We start from the raw sequence: 14,473 nt of genomic DNA on the forward strand, positions 1-14,473 counted from the left end.
ACCCCTATTCCAATATCCGCGCTGCAGATGGACAAACAGACCCTTAACGCCGCCCACTCGTGCTTCCCTGACGGTGATACGCCGACATCTGCTCCAGCTCGTTCTACAAAGTCAGCTATGCCACTGTCCTTCGACAACGAATTCCCAACTGACCTCAAGAGATTTGATGGACGAATGAGCCTGTTCCAGATCCTTATTGAGCCGGTCCCGCTCAGTGATAAGCTATCAAGTCAGCTCAGCCAGCCTTACATCAAGCTCCTATAGCTCACATGCTGCTCCCACTGCCTAAACCTCGCCTCCTCGAGCTTGACCTGCTCCGTGAACCTCTTCCGGAGCATCTCCTCCTCCTCCCTGTACTTGGGATTGTCGATCTTGCGGACTTTGGGCTCCCCAAACTTCCTTGTCTCCATCTGAGCCAGACGGTACGCTTCGTAGTGGTTCTCCTCGGTCGAGGCGATGAGGTCGAGCATGTATGTCCGGATCAAGAGGGAGCGGAGTTTCTTGAAGTCGCAGTGCTCGTCGTTTTCCACTGTCGAGTCAGCTACCGAACGAAGGGGAATCTCTGTAGATGGCAGCTCACCCTCCGCGACACCCCAGAGGTACTCTCGGCCCTTGACGACCCGCCCATCCGGGGTCGTCACGTCCTGCGTAGACCCGATGATCGAGAACGGCATGATCGCCTGCGTCTGCCTAGCGTGCTCTGACGCGCTCTCGTCGTCGGCATCCATAGGCGGGGTGTAGATCTTGATCCCTTGCGCGTTGATCACTTCACGGATCTGCGATCGTCAGATCCTGACGAAAATCTCTGTATCATCATGAACTGACCTTGATCTTGAAATTCTGGAGATCTTCAGGGGTGATGGTGTCCGCCTTGGCCACAACGGGGATGAGGTTGACGCGCGATCCGAGGCGCTTCATGATCTCAACGTCGAGTGGCTTGAGGCTGATTGGTGAGCTTGATGTTCAGGCAGAGTAGACTGTCTACCATGTGTCTTAACTCACGCATGTCCTCCTGGCTTGACAAAGTACAAGCACGCGTGGATACGCATGTCCTGCTTCTCCTTCCGGTGTGGCTGCTGCTCTTGACGCATATAGGACTCGTGCTGGTCATCGATGAAGTCAATGATGGGAGACCAGCTGTACTGTAAGCTTCCCGCGCCCGGTCCGCGAGGGCGGGATCACTTTAGCTTACCTGTCCCGGTTGTTGACGTAGTCTCCGAAGCCAGGTGTGTCAATAACAGTCAACTATCACGTCAGCTTCAGCTCTTGAGCAGTCCCAACTCAGCGCTCATCGCCGAGCTGACCTTGATGTTGAACCCCCTTTCCTCCAGATCCGCCTTCAACACCTCAATCTCGGTCGTTTTGTCCAGTTGCTTCGCCCATCTGAAAGTATCAGCTGTATGATCGGGACAGGTCATTCAGTAAATCCTCACCTTTGTCTGTAGTTCCTAGGCGCGCAAATCTCGGTCGCGAACAAGGTGTTGATGAACGTTGTCTTGCCCAACCCAGACTCGCCTACGATATCAGCTTGAGCTCGACAGGTGATCCATGCCGGCGGACCAACTGACCAACGACCATGATGGTGAAGTGAGCACCCTGCTGGTTCACTATCTTGTGCCGCTGGATGATCAGCTTCAGAATCCTGAATGGCTTCCGTGAGGGAAAGGAGGTCTGCGTACCTGGTTGGGCAGACTGCAGGATCAGCAAGCGCTCCTTCTGATCAACGAGGGGTCAACTTACTTTGCGATACCAATCTCGTTCGTCATCTTGTCTATAAGTTCTATGAGAAAGCTATTCAGATAAGGTCAAGAAGGAGTGTAGAGAGCAGAAATGTGAATGCGAAGTGAGAGGTTCGAGCTCGCTCGCGACAAGGTTCAGTGAGCGCGTTTGCCCCGCATTCTGAAACACAGCCAAATTTGATCCCGTCCAGTAGGAGGTGTATCAGATGGCAGCCGATGGAGCCTTCTCAGAGCCTATAGCGGGCCTGGCGGTCGTACAGAAGACAGATGGCTGTAATTGTGATACATTTCGTAGTACAACATGATGGAAGGGACCGGTCTCTACAGCTCCATGTCCTAGGCCCTCTACTCGTCCGTCTTTCCTGGCGGTTTGCCACAAGGCTGCACCATGCGCTGGACTGTCAGCTGGGCTCTACTCGCACAGTCAAAGCCATGATGAAGCCGTGAATATTATGAGCGGATGGAAGCTGACCTCCATCACTTCAAAGCGAGCCCGGGCTTGACATTCCCCATCCGCCAATGCGACATAAGCCATCAATGGTGGATGACCGACGATAGCTGCCGCAGTGTCCCGATGTTGGTGAGTCAGCCATTCACTAGCACGTTAGTCCAGATACGTAGCGATGCCATATGGACGAGACTGGATATGCCAATCTAAGGACAGAGCTTTGTGACGCACTATTTGGTGGTATCGGGGTGTCCGGTACCGGTATACCGCATATGCACTGCACGATTAGCTCAGCTCCAAGGATTCGCATGTATCACGTTGAAGCGGTTATATCCTTCGACCGCATCAGAAGTCTAGGCGATGAAGACAGCTCGATGAGAGACTCACGCTGTTCGAGCTGAGTGTTGAGGGTGTATCGCAATTCCGCCTGATTTCGTCAGCTATGCTCGTAGACAGAACATCCTTGTAGCCCAGCTCACCATTTTGTTAGGTCTTGATGTTCTACTGTATGCTGAGAGGGGAAGATAGAAGGCGACAACAAAGAGCCAAAAGGAGCTGCAAGAGCTTGGTGGCCACTGAGCGGGTATCGCCGAAACTCCGCCACCCACAGCTTGGCTGCCCTCAGCAGGCAGTCCGCTCAACCTCTTCTTTTCCTTACTCTCCCTATACACAGCTATCCCTAGCGCTATAGCTGCATACTCCTCATACACAGTAGTGTTCAGCGCAGAGGTGAGACCATCCTCCCAGCGTTGGAAGCGCCGAAATTGACGCGTCGCTGACGGACTTCTCCCCTTTCTACGCACGCCTCCACTACCTCACTCATCACCTATCATTACCTTCTACTACTCGGCTATACCTCATCGGACCTTTTCCCGCGTATACCGGTATCCGTACACTGCCTTCGTACTACTCCGCTTCGCCAAGATAGGGAGCCTACAGATCAGGCATCATCAGAGCCGCCTCGCCGAACAAGGAGGATGTACTACGCTACGGCAGGACAACAGGCTACTCAGCCAACGAATCAAGGGGCGACAAGAGGGATGTCGATGGGACCAGCAGGGTTTCCTCCTATATCAGGAGGAGGGGGAGGGGGGTTGGCAAGAGGGGCGCCGCCGGGGTTCGCATCGAGAACAACGGGTGAGCGATTCCTTCCTTTGGGAGAGTGATTGGGGTGTGGGCGGGTGAACTGTACGGATGGAAGTACGACGGAGGCCAGGCTATGAGGATCTTGGAGCAAAGGGGGATATCAACTTATAAGAGGTATGGGGAGACGCAAATCAAAGGAGGAAGGAGGAAGAATATCGTCTGACCAAGAGAGGAGACAGGAGGGGCGGAGACATCCAGGAAAACCCGCCGACCGACACTGCTAACACCTATAGACCCCAACGACTTCCCAGCCCTCGGGACCTCCCTGCATCCATCCCACTCGTCCTCGTACGCGACGCAGACTCAACAACCGCAATCGTCGCCATTGAATCAGGGCCAACATCTGCCTCAAAGCCAACAACAGATGTACCATCCGGGGTTGGCACCGCCGCCGGGGATACCGGGGCCGGCGTCACAAGGGGGATCAGGGACGAATGGGATGTTGGAGCAGTTGAGGGGAGAGGAGTTTCCTGCTTTGGGATCGGAAAAGGATCGGGTAAGTCAGGGGACATTGGGAATCCGACGACTTCAAGGAGGGGAATGACCCCGGTTCTGTCGGATTCATCCACGCCTGTGGAGCTGTCTAGTCCCAGCTGTCTCGTTTCCTTTAGAGATCCGTGCTGATCTGCAGATGGCAAACTACCTTCGGACCGGCGCATCCTCTCCACCACTGCTAGCCAACGGCAACAACGTCAACGGCAACGGAAATGGCAACGGGAACGGAGCGTCCACACACTCCGCCTCACCCTCTGCGCAAACCCACAATCCTATGCCTGAATTATGGCGCCAACAACAACAGCAGCAGCAGCAGCAACAACAACCGCAACATTCCCCAAATACAGCGGCGATGCGGCATTTGCACTCAGAACCGGTCGTCCGGCCCGTGCAGCAGATCCTGAGCAGTCCGGTGGATAAGTGGGGATTGAAGGCGTTGTTGTATGAGATCAAGACGCAGATGGGCAAGACGGATAGGGGGGTGTTGATGTTTGGGGAGGATTTGTCGGATTTGGGGGTGGATGTGACGAGCGATGAGTGAGTGTTAGGGATGTGCTGCGCGGTGGGAGTCATAATCGGAGGATGGACCGTGGGATCGGGAATGGGAGGGATGATGGAGGTTCGAAGGGCCTCTCAGGCATCAGGAGGATAAGGACAAGATGTTGAGGGAAAAGATGCGCAGGTCGGGCATCGCTGACAATCAGACCATTATATCGCACCTTTGTCACACCATGGCAAGAGTCCAACCAAATACACTCGACACGTTTACAAGACATGTTCAACATACCCACGCACTATCAATTTCCTCCACCCAATATGGCGCCCAAAATGGTCAACCTCTCGGAAGATACGCTGTTCATCGCCTTTTACGCAAGTCCGCAGGATACCGTCCAGCTAGACTCGGCGGCTGAGCTGTGCGTTGATCCCCCTTTGTATTTTGAGGAATGAGCTGATGAACAGGTACAATCGGGGTTGGCGATACCACACCGAGCTCCAACTCTGGCTGAACGGCCCCTCGTTAGCCAACATTGACGGTACCGACCCCGCGCTCGCCAACCAGTCCAGCCCCGAATGGGCCCGCGGACCATTCGTCTACTTTGACCCTCGCACACTGGCGCGCGACCGGATGCCAGACGAGTTCATGATCAACCTGAACCTGATCGAGGCGACGCGGCAGGCCGCGGTGGTTATCGGAGAATCGAGGGCGGCGCGGGCGGCAGCAAGGGGAGCGGATGGGGAGAGGGAAGGAGAAGAAGAAAGAGGTCAGGCGAATGGCGTGCAGGTGGGGAACGGCGGTCAGGGGTTTGGGCGATAGAGGTGTGAGGAAAGAGGGGAGACTATGCCATTTTCCAGTTTGTGCATACTTATGCTGCGGTCTGGCGGGGCTGGCTAACGTTGGTCACACAGCGGTCCGAGCGCGAGGATAGCTAATGGGCATGTTACATGTCTCAAGTCTACAGAATGCTTATATACAGGGTATAGTCTGGTTGAGGTCGTCGGTATCTCTGCGATGGTGCTGACGGACTGACGCTACTGACGCTGCGCAGCAGGAGGCGGGACCTGAGTGGCGGCAGCGTAAGGCGAGTCATTGGGCGAGAGCATGCTGTTCGTCAGCTCCGACATCACTTTGGAGTGACTCATACTCACGAAGCCCTCTGCAAGATGGCATGCTCCCTCGAGTTCCGCCTCGCCGTCGCCAAATCCGCCTCGAGCCGCTCTTCCTCGTCCTCCATCCCCACTCCGTCCTTCATGACGCTCGACCGCCTCCCGACCGGCTCCGCACCATAATACCCCGCCGCGCCACTCTGGTTGGACCACCTCTCCTCTCCATACGCATTGACATCGGATCCCACCGCGGTGCTGCTCTCCCCAGCGGGCATAGTGACGGACAAGCGGTTGCCCATCCCGTCGTGCGGGATTCCGCTGGCGGAGAGGGCCATAGATCGGCGTCGGACCATGATGGCCTCTTTCTTCCACTCTGCCTGCGCGGCGGTGAGCCGGAGATGCAGACCCCAGAAGGCGGTGAAGAGGGCAAAGAGGGAGATCATCGCTGCCACGGCGGTACTGACTTGTCAGCGTTGCCTGACTCCGGACTGGCTTTAGCAGAGCTTACGTCTCCATGGCCTGACCGGACTTGGGCAACCCCCCGCCCCGCTTGACACTCATGTAGGCGTCCCGACCCAGCCCAAAGGCGAGCCAGCACAGCACATTCCCGAACAGCGTGACGCACAGGACACACGCCTCGAGGACGGCATAGTACAAGTGGTGGCGGATAGAGTCGAGGTCTTTGATGACGTACCCGATGTTGGCGGTTCCGGCGAGGGCGCCCCATGCAATGAGGGTGATGATTGCCCAGTAGCACGCTGTGGGTCAGCACGGGGTCGAGTGGTGGTGGAGTCAGACTGACCGAGAGGGAGCATGATCCGGACTGTCAAGGCCTGACCGGCATCAATCATGGTGGTGAGGTATTTGTTGTCGGACAGAGGAGCGTAGGTACAGTTTGCAGTCTCGGTCACTATCGCCGCTGTCAGCTTCATCCTCCTTTCCTAGGTGAGAAGACTCACAACACCACCCGAGCACACCCACGGTCATCTTACCCTGCCCCGACTGCTCTCCTTCAACTGAGAACCAGTAAAGCCCCTTGATGGGGCCAGGAACAGACAAGAGCACAATTACCAGCAGCAACAGCGACAATGCGGAGAAACCGAGCGCGACGGCCGGGTTGGCGAGGACGCCGGAATGCGCCATCCGAGTGAAGGTTCCCATTTCAGCTGGTGATTTGGGTGAGCGGGGTGTGGTAATTGAGGAGATACGGCGCGGTGTGGGAGGTACTTCGTTAATATCAGGGATGGGAGGATGGAGACCGAAGCGGTTGGCGACTAGGTTGACGGAGAACAGCTTGATGTGTGCTGGTCAGAGTAAATGAGTAAGATCAGCTTGGATCAGTTGGCTTTAGTACTGAGCGGGCTTGATATGTATAATGAAAGAAAGATGGGCGTCTGGGCGGATGGATGAGCTGTCATATAAGCTGGTCAGAACGCTCTTTTCTCCACGACCACACCGTTGTTCGACGTTCGCTACTTTGTCAAACCTCACCACCTCGACGTGCTCGGCCATTCCAGTAACTCCTCGACGATCCCTTAATTCAGGAATCAGGAGGTCGGTGAAGCGCCTTGATGGACAAGGAGTTGATGAGGACCAGTAAGGGGTCGGGACGGACTCCTTTCAGGTAATATAGCACAGCGAGGAGTTCGGGCACGTCCTTTGTCATGACAGCCACCGCTTTGTCTGGTCATGGTCCTGAGGTCATCAATCGTCAGGCTGGCCCTGCAGCTGGCTTGACCCCACAGGTTGAGGCTGGAGCTCACGTGACCAATCAGCGCATAGATGACCGGGTGTTCAGTCAGAATTTCACTGAGTCAGCAAATCATTAGGTGAGCCGCACAGACGTAGATACATACTGCTGTGCTCTCGATATACCTCGAGCAGACTGGCAGGGTACACTTCTGCAGATAGAGCCATTAGCCATGGTCAGGGCGTAGATGTCAGAGTCTACGAAATCAGCTTGACCCTCCACCTCGCCTCCCATGTGAAGATGACCCACCAGAACTGGACTATGTCCGTGTGACTCCACCATTCGTATTCCGCCTGCCATGAATCGCGTCCCTCCCGCAGCTATTCTTTCATTATCCAGGCTAGCGCTCTCCTTCGATGTCCTCCATCCTACACGCCTTTGAACATCGCCGCTCGCACATCGGCCAGACTCCCCAATTCCCCTCAAATCTCTCCGCGTGACTTGTCCCCTCTTAGTCATCCCCAACCTCCTCGTAAGGGTTACTAAAATCGTACTCAGCGTCTCGATATCGAGTCTCCCGATCCTAAAAGTTCTCTCTGCGCGTCATTCGACTGCGTGACGTCCGTCATATCTTCGTCCACCATTGTGAGGACAGGGATCTGTTCAGGCGGCGCTGTGTCTGGCTGCATGGATGTAAAGAGCTGTGGGGCCAATCCAGCGCTTCTACAGGCTGCTGAAGCTAGTACTAGAGCTGCTGCTGCAGGCGGGCGGCGCGAGCTACCAGCGAGGAATTTGCCACCCAAATCAGCCACGTGAAACGTCTGCCGTAAAGCCTTCTCCCCGCGTCTATCTGTGTGTTGTGACTTTTGTCCCTGAAACAGATCTGAACTCTACACTTGTTCTCATTGCCTTTTGACCTCGATACTATACAATAAAGTGTGCAGTAGACCTACACGGCGGTCCACATCCCCTCTCCACACTCGCAGATCATACTCGAAAAGCTAGAAGCTTAGCAAACCGCGCCTGGATCTGCTCGACGTAGACCCATCCCACGCGCACATTCCGCCATCCGCCATTCATGACCTCCTTCAATCCCACAAAACGCGACCTCCTCATCGTCCTAGCGGTCACGACTGTCCTCGGGTTATTACTGCAATTTGACACTTTCCGCTTTGCCGATGGCGCCGGCGGATCTACATTACTGGGGAGTGGCGGGAACTTCCGCGCGGGTGATGGGGACGGATGGCTGGAGAGCGTAGAGACAGGTGCGAGGTATGCGGCAATGGAGAAGATTGCGGGGATGGGGCAGAATAAGGTGAAGTGGGGAGAGGGAGGAGCGATGGAGACGGAGGTATTGGCGCATGCTCCTGGTAAGCTGAACCCCCCCCTAGCATGCGCGGGTAAAAGTTGACGTAGTAGGATGGACCATCTTTGACCAATTATATCTCTTCAACGGAACTTGGTACATCGTCTCGGACCGGCCACATAAAATACCATTACTGCGGATGATGACAAGTACTGGGAATGAGATATGGAATGATGAGGAATCTATCGCTGGACGGTAAGCTTTCACGTTCGCACCTCCTCGCAAGATTGGCTTGCACTAGCTGACTCTTCAGAGAACCAACAGACAAGGATATGAAAATCATCTTTCCATCAGAAGCAAAGAAGCTGTGGGGCCACTCTGCATCAAGAGTATCGGAGACCTCATTCTTGATCAATGATCCCCCTCAATTCCTGGACCATTACTACCAGTACGTTCTCATTCTCGCGGTCAGGCTCGTGCTCACCTCCAGCTTCGCGGCTGAACTGCTGGTCGGCCTTTGGCGGACCTACTCCTCGCTCGACACTACCATATCCGCTACCGGAACGACCCACCTCCCATCACCCGCCCGAATGATGTTCCCACATACAGAAGCTGGTAAATGGAACGACTACGCCAAGATGAACTCATTCCTCTCCCGCGCCATCTTCCCCTCGATGTCGTACGAATACGCCTCGGACTTTCACGATCGGACAGACACAGCCCGGGCGTTCCTTTTCGAGCGGGTGGTCTTTGCGGATCGAGCGGCCGCTTGGCGCGGAAAGGAGTTCCAGCGGACATACCGTACCACCTCCGAAGCCGTCACGCTCGCCGCGAGCAAGTATTGGTGGTACCCGGTCCGCAAGAACCTGCTCGATTTCGTCGGCAGTGGCGATCCCGAGGCGCATGCGTCAGACATCCACGGCGTTGGGTTTGAGGAGGATATAGATGAGGATGATGTCGAGTCGGCAGAGAAAGAGGAGGCGGTGGCGGTCGAGCAGGAGCTGGACGCGATGGAGAAGATCGACGCGAAGCAGGCCAAGAATGGGAAGCCCGTCATCACCTACGTCTCGAGGCAGGATTGGGGTCGGCGGATGCTGCTGCCCGAGGCGCACGCCAGTTTTGTGGAGGAGCTGAACAAGCTGGAGGAGAAGTACGGGTGGGAGGTGCATGTGGTGGCGATGGACAAGCTGTCTAGGGATGAGCAGATCAGGCTGGCGGCAAGGTCAACGGTGAGCTGCTCTCTCCGCGCGGTGGCTTATCTATCGCTGACGCCCAGATTATGTGCGGTATCCACGGGAACGGTCTCACTCATCTCCTCTGGATGAACTCCCTTAACCCCAAATCAACAGTCATCGAGTTCTTCTTCCCTGGTGGATTTGCAGAGGACTACGAATTCACCGCTCGCGCTCTCGGCATCAGACATTATGGGATATGGGACGACACGTCCTTCACCTATCCCGATTTACCGCAGCTCGCCTATCCCGAGGGGTTCCAGGGGAACGAGATTCCATTAAGTGAGTCCACTTCCACCGCTTCAACTGAGGGGACTGTGCTGATGATGTAGATGGAAAGGCTGTCGCCGATCTCATTGTGGAGCGGCTGCTTCTGGAGAAGCCGGAGGACGTGGCTGAGCGGGATGGGGAAGCATGATGGCGTTTCTTTGACCCTTCTTCCCACTTTCGATTTTCTTCTTCATCCTTCTTTGGCTCGGCTGGGTCATTCGGGACTCTCGACCGTTATCTATCTGACATAGACATTATCATCCGGCATCAGCCACTTGTACCCATGTAGCCATCCATCTCATGTGGGCAACATCTCTGCTGTAATCAGGGGGGGGCGGATAAGTACCCTGCTGAGCGATTGGCTCAAGCTAAGCTGCGACTGTACAAGGGCGACTTATCTGAGCATTTCGCTCTTTCCCTCTCCGCTTTCCTGCTTCACTCTACATCAGCCTCGAGCCCCCGCCCATACAAGGCAGTCAAATCGGCGTCTAAAAGCGTCACTGCCCAAAATCACAAGATGAGCGGCGCTGCTCCGAGGCCGGGAAGTGCACACTTCCTCCGCGCTCAGCAGCTGTTCCGGAAGGATCAATGGTCTCAAGCTGCCAAAGCTTTCAAGGAGGTACATCTCCGGTCATATAGGCCCTACTTGATAAATGCTCAGCAAAGCGCTAAAGCTGACTCGTAGGCGATTGACGCAGGAAGTGAGGAGCCCGAGGCGTATGAGAGCATGTCGACTTGCTATCTCCGGCAAGCTCAACGGGAAGTCAAGGAACACGAGGGGACTGGGAAAGGCGGAGATGGGCTGGGGATGTACGAGGCGGCGGTGGAGGCTGCGTTGAGGGCTGAGGCGAAGTCTGCAGGGGAGCGATGGCAGGTGAGCCAAATGTCTGCCTACATAGAGGTCGTATCTACATGGACCAAGCTCATACGCCAGCCATCCTTCATTCTCGCCGACATCCTCTTTTCTAGACAGCAATACATTCTCGCTGGTCTCCATCTCAGACACGCTATGGCCCTTCCCTCCTTCATCACTGCGACTCCACAAGAACGGTCTCTCCTGTCATCCTTCTCGGACCGGATAGCTCTACACACCCAGCAGCTGCGCCAATCGTTCGCCGAGCAGGAGCAGGGCACGACGGACGTACATCGGTCGAAACGGCGGTCGAGCGAACGAGCGGGTCCAGAGCTGGACCGCTCCGCCAGCGTCATCTCGAAGCTCTCGCCGGACATCCTCCTCCGCGTCGTCGAGGTGGGGCGGGTGGATGATCCAGGCCTCCCGGAACGGCTGAGCGGGGTCTGTCGGCGGATCCGGCAGATCCTGGTCGGCCAGCCGGGGGTCTGGCAGAAGCTGGATATAGGAGGAAAGCCGCACCTAGAGCTCAGGGTCAAGACGTACCTGGAGCGCTGCGATGGGGACAAGGGACTGAGTGCGACCGGACTCAAGGAGCTGCGGATCCGAGAGAGCTATAAATGGGAGGACCCAGCGGCGATCGGGCGAATACTTGCTCCTCATGCTGGGTACATCGAGCGGCTCGAAGTCGTCGCCAAAGACCCGGTCGGACTCCTGTTTTGGCTCCGCGCTTCGATGGCCCACTTGCGGTACCTCACCATCAGGTGCTCCAGCCAAGAAAAGTATCTCTCGATGAAAAGTCTTCATTTCGGGCTGCTGCCTGCAGGGTCGGGTCAACTGGAGGAAGTCGACATCGAGGCCGTTCGGTACCAGGGCGAAGACGCCCCAGGCGGCGAAAACATATCCTGGGTCGAGAACCCCCGCATCCAGTTGGCCAATCTAAAGGTCCTGCGCCTCCAAGAATGCTGGACATTCGGCGCGTACGACGACCTACTGGTCCTGCTACGCTCGGCGCTGATACTTCGGGAAGTCTATATCGGGGCGTTTTACTGGCATCCGGACACGGAGGGTTCAGCAGAGACGGGAAAGCCTCGGACGCTCATACGGCTGGAACACCTCAAGAAGTGGTCTTGTCAACCCGACGAGATGGAAGATCAATTTGATCACATCGGCCTCTTCCGAGCAATATCGGCGCCGTCGCTCACGCACCTCGATCTCTTAATACCGGACCGAGATTCTGCAGGTGTTCTGCAAGCTGAGGGGCTGCGCGATGCCTTACCTCATTTGCTCGAACTCACTATCCGCCATGCGGACCTCCAGGCGGACAGCGGCATCCCCTTCGCCGAAGCTCTCCAGCCTCTGAGCGCTCTCCGCTATCTACACCTACACGACTGTGAAAATACTGGCGAAAACTTCTACCGTCCATTCACCGCCAATACTACCCCACCTCTCCTCCCCAATCTCGTCGCTCTCGCAATCTCGGAGGACCCCCACGTGCAGGCAGCTACGCTTCGCAGTCTAGTGGAATCCCGCGTACCGCACGCCGATCGGTCGGTCCAATCGGTAGCGGGACTACTCGCAATCCGGTCGCGTCGGCTAGCCAATCCGGATCCACTGCCGTTCGCGGCTTCGCAGCAGCCACCGTCGTCCTCGGATACCTCCGCCATGGCCGCGATACCTCCCCCTCGACTCAGATGGCTCAGCATCTCCGACTGCAAAGGGGTCGACCCCATGGACTCCCTCATCTATCCATACCTAGAGCTATCGCTGGATTACTACAAATGCAGCAGTGATAAGCCCCCAGGCGCTGGTCGCGGGATGTGGGATAGGTGGATGCAAGACATGGCGTAATGAGGAGGCGGAACTGGGGGAGCAATAGTGAGTCCCACTATCTACAGCACCAAGATCTAGCTTATTACATCCTGGAAGTGTTTGAGCTGATACACTAGGTGTCTCAAGCCCGATATGAGGCGGAACAACCTGTTTTTGGGAGGCAGACCGGGGCCAGGGGGGCCGTTTCGCTTCGTGAAGGGCTATCTTCGGTCGGATCGAATCCAGGGTCTCGCTGGGTCTCGCTGGCATGGCGATGAGGACACACATGCGAAGACAGGCGGAGGATGCATGATCCATAGACCAATCTCATCAGAGCATTTCGGGTACATAGCTTCAGCCTGCTGAGCGGTATAGCGGAACGAGAGCAGGCGAGGCCTTGCCACCTCCCTTCAATTTCTCCGCGACTCATTCCTTCGCCCGGTCTTCTTCGCGAGCCTGCCTGTACGCGTTTATCTTGCGTTGATCTGAGGAGACCTTGCATCACACCCTACATATCCTTTGCTCTCAGCCTTTCTCACTCAGACAGGGTGTACCTACTGCCTCGTCCGCAGCACGCCTACGATGTGGACCTTTACAGTGTCGGGAGAGACCACTTCCTGCGTGGGGACTGGGACATGGCCACAAACTCGCTCAACGATGTAAGTCAAGTTGTGCGGGTAAATCGCGCCCACAAAAGCTGAGCCACTAGGCCATACTGTCAGGCTGCGAGGAGCCCGAAGCGTACGAGTGCTTAGCGACATGTTACCTACGCCGATATCGCCAAGAAGCCTTTGAGCAGACAAGGACAGGAAGCGGCGCGGATGGGTTGATGATGTACGAATTGGCGGTACAGACGGCTATGAAAGCTGAAGCGAGCTTCGGACAGACTCGATGGCAGGTGTGTCTCCGAAGATGCCATTTAAGTAACAAGGAATACCTGTGAGCTCTAGCTGACAGGCTCAGCCATACTTCATCCTGGCCGACCTTTTCTCTCTGCGACAGCAATACACCCTCGCCAGATCCTACTATTCCCACACCCTTGCCCACCCCTCCTTCCTCTCTGCAACTCTACAAGAACGGTCTCTCATTCTGACCCAGTCCGAGGACGTCGCCCATCATCTCCTTTCCGGTTGGCCTCGCCCACCGCTGCAAGTCGGCGGCGCTCAGGAACGGCCCGTACAGGCTGTAGCCATTCAATCGCCGGGTCACCGACAGAACCGGCTCCAGTCTGTGCTCCCACCGGACGTCATCCTCCGCATCGTCGAGGTGGGAAGGATCAGCGACCCAGGTCTGCCGGAACGGCTGAGCGGGGTTTGTCGGCGGATCCGACAGATTCTGGTCGGCCAGCCGGGGCTGTGGCAGAAGCTGGTTTTAGGCGGAGGAAAACATCCGGTTCTAAAGACCAAGACCTATCTGGAGCGGTGTCGAGGCGGAAATGAGGCCGGGGAAACGGGGCTCAGGGAGCTACACGTCACTGAAGACTTCGACTGGGAGGACTGGGAGGTGGCGGATGCAGTCGGACGCCTACTCCCACCGCACGCCGGCTTTATCGAGCGATTACATCTCCAGTCGAAGGAGCATACCCCAGCACCAATCACACGTTGGCTATATCGGTCCATGTCTTCCCTTCGGTCGCTCACGGTGGAGACAGACTGGTCAAACGCGGAGCCGACGACGTCCAGCCTAGACTTCGACCTGCTCCCCTCCAACTCGGGCCAACTCGAAGAGTTGACGCTACGAAGGGTGACCTTCGCTGCTGGAAAGCGGCCAAGACAAGGGGAGGACGGTACGGAGGAGGACGAAGCCGTATGGGAATCCTGACTCATAATCCCTCGGTCCAACTTGCAAACCTCGTCTCGGTCAATTTCGAAGGCAGTACC

At 56.3% G+C, this 14,473-nt stretch overlaps 6 protein-coding genes across 6 annotated transcripts; 3 read left to right on the forward strand and 3 right to left on the reverse strand.

Annotated features, from left to right (window-relative positions):
• Positions 1–43: 43 nt before the first annotated feature.
• On the reverse strand, positions 44–1,766 carry MKK02DRAFT_43940 (putative cytokinesis-related protein; the record flags this gene model as incomplete). Its single annotated transcript, XM_053092687.1, has 12 exons — positions 44–103; positions 154–222; positions 270–529; positions 581–776; positions 826–943; positions 1,003–1,137; positions 1,193–1,245; positions 1,305–1,383; positions 1,434–1,515; positions 1,569–1,620; positions 1,680–1,692; positions 1,741–1,766. The coding sequence occupies 12 exons, from the start codon at positions 1,764–1,766 to the stop codon at positions 44–46; spliced, it is 1,143 nt and encodes a 380-aa protein (XP_052945035.1).
• Positions 1,767–2,084: 318 nt separating this feature from the next.
• On the reverse strand, positions 2,085–2,617 carry MKK02DRAFT_25614 (splicing factor 3B subunit 5/RDS3 complex subunit 10; the record flags this gene model as incomplete). The annotated part of the gene is made up of 4 exons (XM_053087066.1): positions 2,085–2,132; positions 2,212–2,335; positions 2,419–2,464; positions 2,575–2,617. Coding segments are annotated over 4 exons (261 nt in total), but the record flags the coding sequence as incomplete, so codon positions are not given.
• A 547-nt stretch (positions 2,618–3,164) lies between these two features.
• On the forward strand, positions 3,165–5,143 carry MKK02DRAFT_43941 (uncharacterized protein; the record flags this gene model as incomplete). The annotated part of the gene is made up of 5 exons (XM_053092688.1): positions 3,165–3,324; positions 3,567–3,829; positions 3,965–4,365; positions 4,533–4,742; positions 4,789–5,143. The coding sequence occupies 5 exons, from the start codon at positions 3,165–3,167 to the stop codon at positions 5,141–5,143; spliced, it is 1,389 nt and encodes a 462-aa protein (XP_052945037.1).
• A 215-nt stretch (positions 5,144–5,358) lies between these two features.
• MKK02DRAFT_43942 (uncharacterized protein) lies at positions 5,359–6,594 on the reverse strand (the record flags this gene model as incomplete). The annotated part of the gene is made up of 5 exons (XM_053092689.1): positions 5,359–5,431; positions 5,476–5,892; positions 5,942–6,191; positions 6,236–6,343; positions 6,393–6,594. 5 exons carry the CDS (start codon positions 6,592–6,594, stop codon positions 5,359–5,361), a joined length of 1,050 nt encoding a protein of 349 aa, XP_052945038.1.
• Positions 6,595–8,201: 1,607 nt separating this feature from the next.
• On the forward strand, positions 8,202–10,079 carry MKK02DRAFT_36638 (uncharacterized protein; the record flags this gene model as incomplete). Its single annotated transcript, XM_053089466.1, has 6 exons — positions 8,202–8,493; positions 8,543–8,684; positions 8,743–8,877; positions 8,920–9,658; positions 9,706–9,943; positions 9,994–10,079. The coding sequence occupies 6 exons, from the start codon at positions 8,202–8,204 to the stop codon at positions 10,077–10,079; spliced, it is 1,632 nt and encodes a 543-aa protein (XP_052945039.1).
• Positions 10,080–10,448: 369 nt separating this feature from the next.
• Positions 10,449–14,414, forward strand: MKK02DRAFT_43944 (uncharacterized protein; the record flags this gene model as incomplete). Its single annotated transcript, XM_053092690.1, has 6 exons — positions 10,449–10,550; positions 10,617–10,805; positions 10,866–12,610; positions 13,192–13,252; positions 13,303–13,491; positions 13,557–14,414. 6 exons carry the CDS (start codon positions 10,449–10,451, stop codon positions 14,412–14,414), a joined length of 3,144 nt encoding a protein of 1,047 aa, XP_052945040.1.
• Between the last annotated feature and the right edge of the window lie 59 nt (positions 14,415–14,473).

This window comes from Dioszegia hungarica, assembly GCF_025882075.1.
Source record: "Dioszegia hungarica strain PDD-24b-2 chromosome Unknown MKK02contig_8, whole genome shotgun sequence".
NCBI classification, from domain to species: Eukaryota; Fungi; Basidiomycota; class Tremellomycetes; order Tremellales; family Bulleribasidiaceae; genus Dioszegia; species Dioszegia hungarica.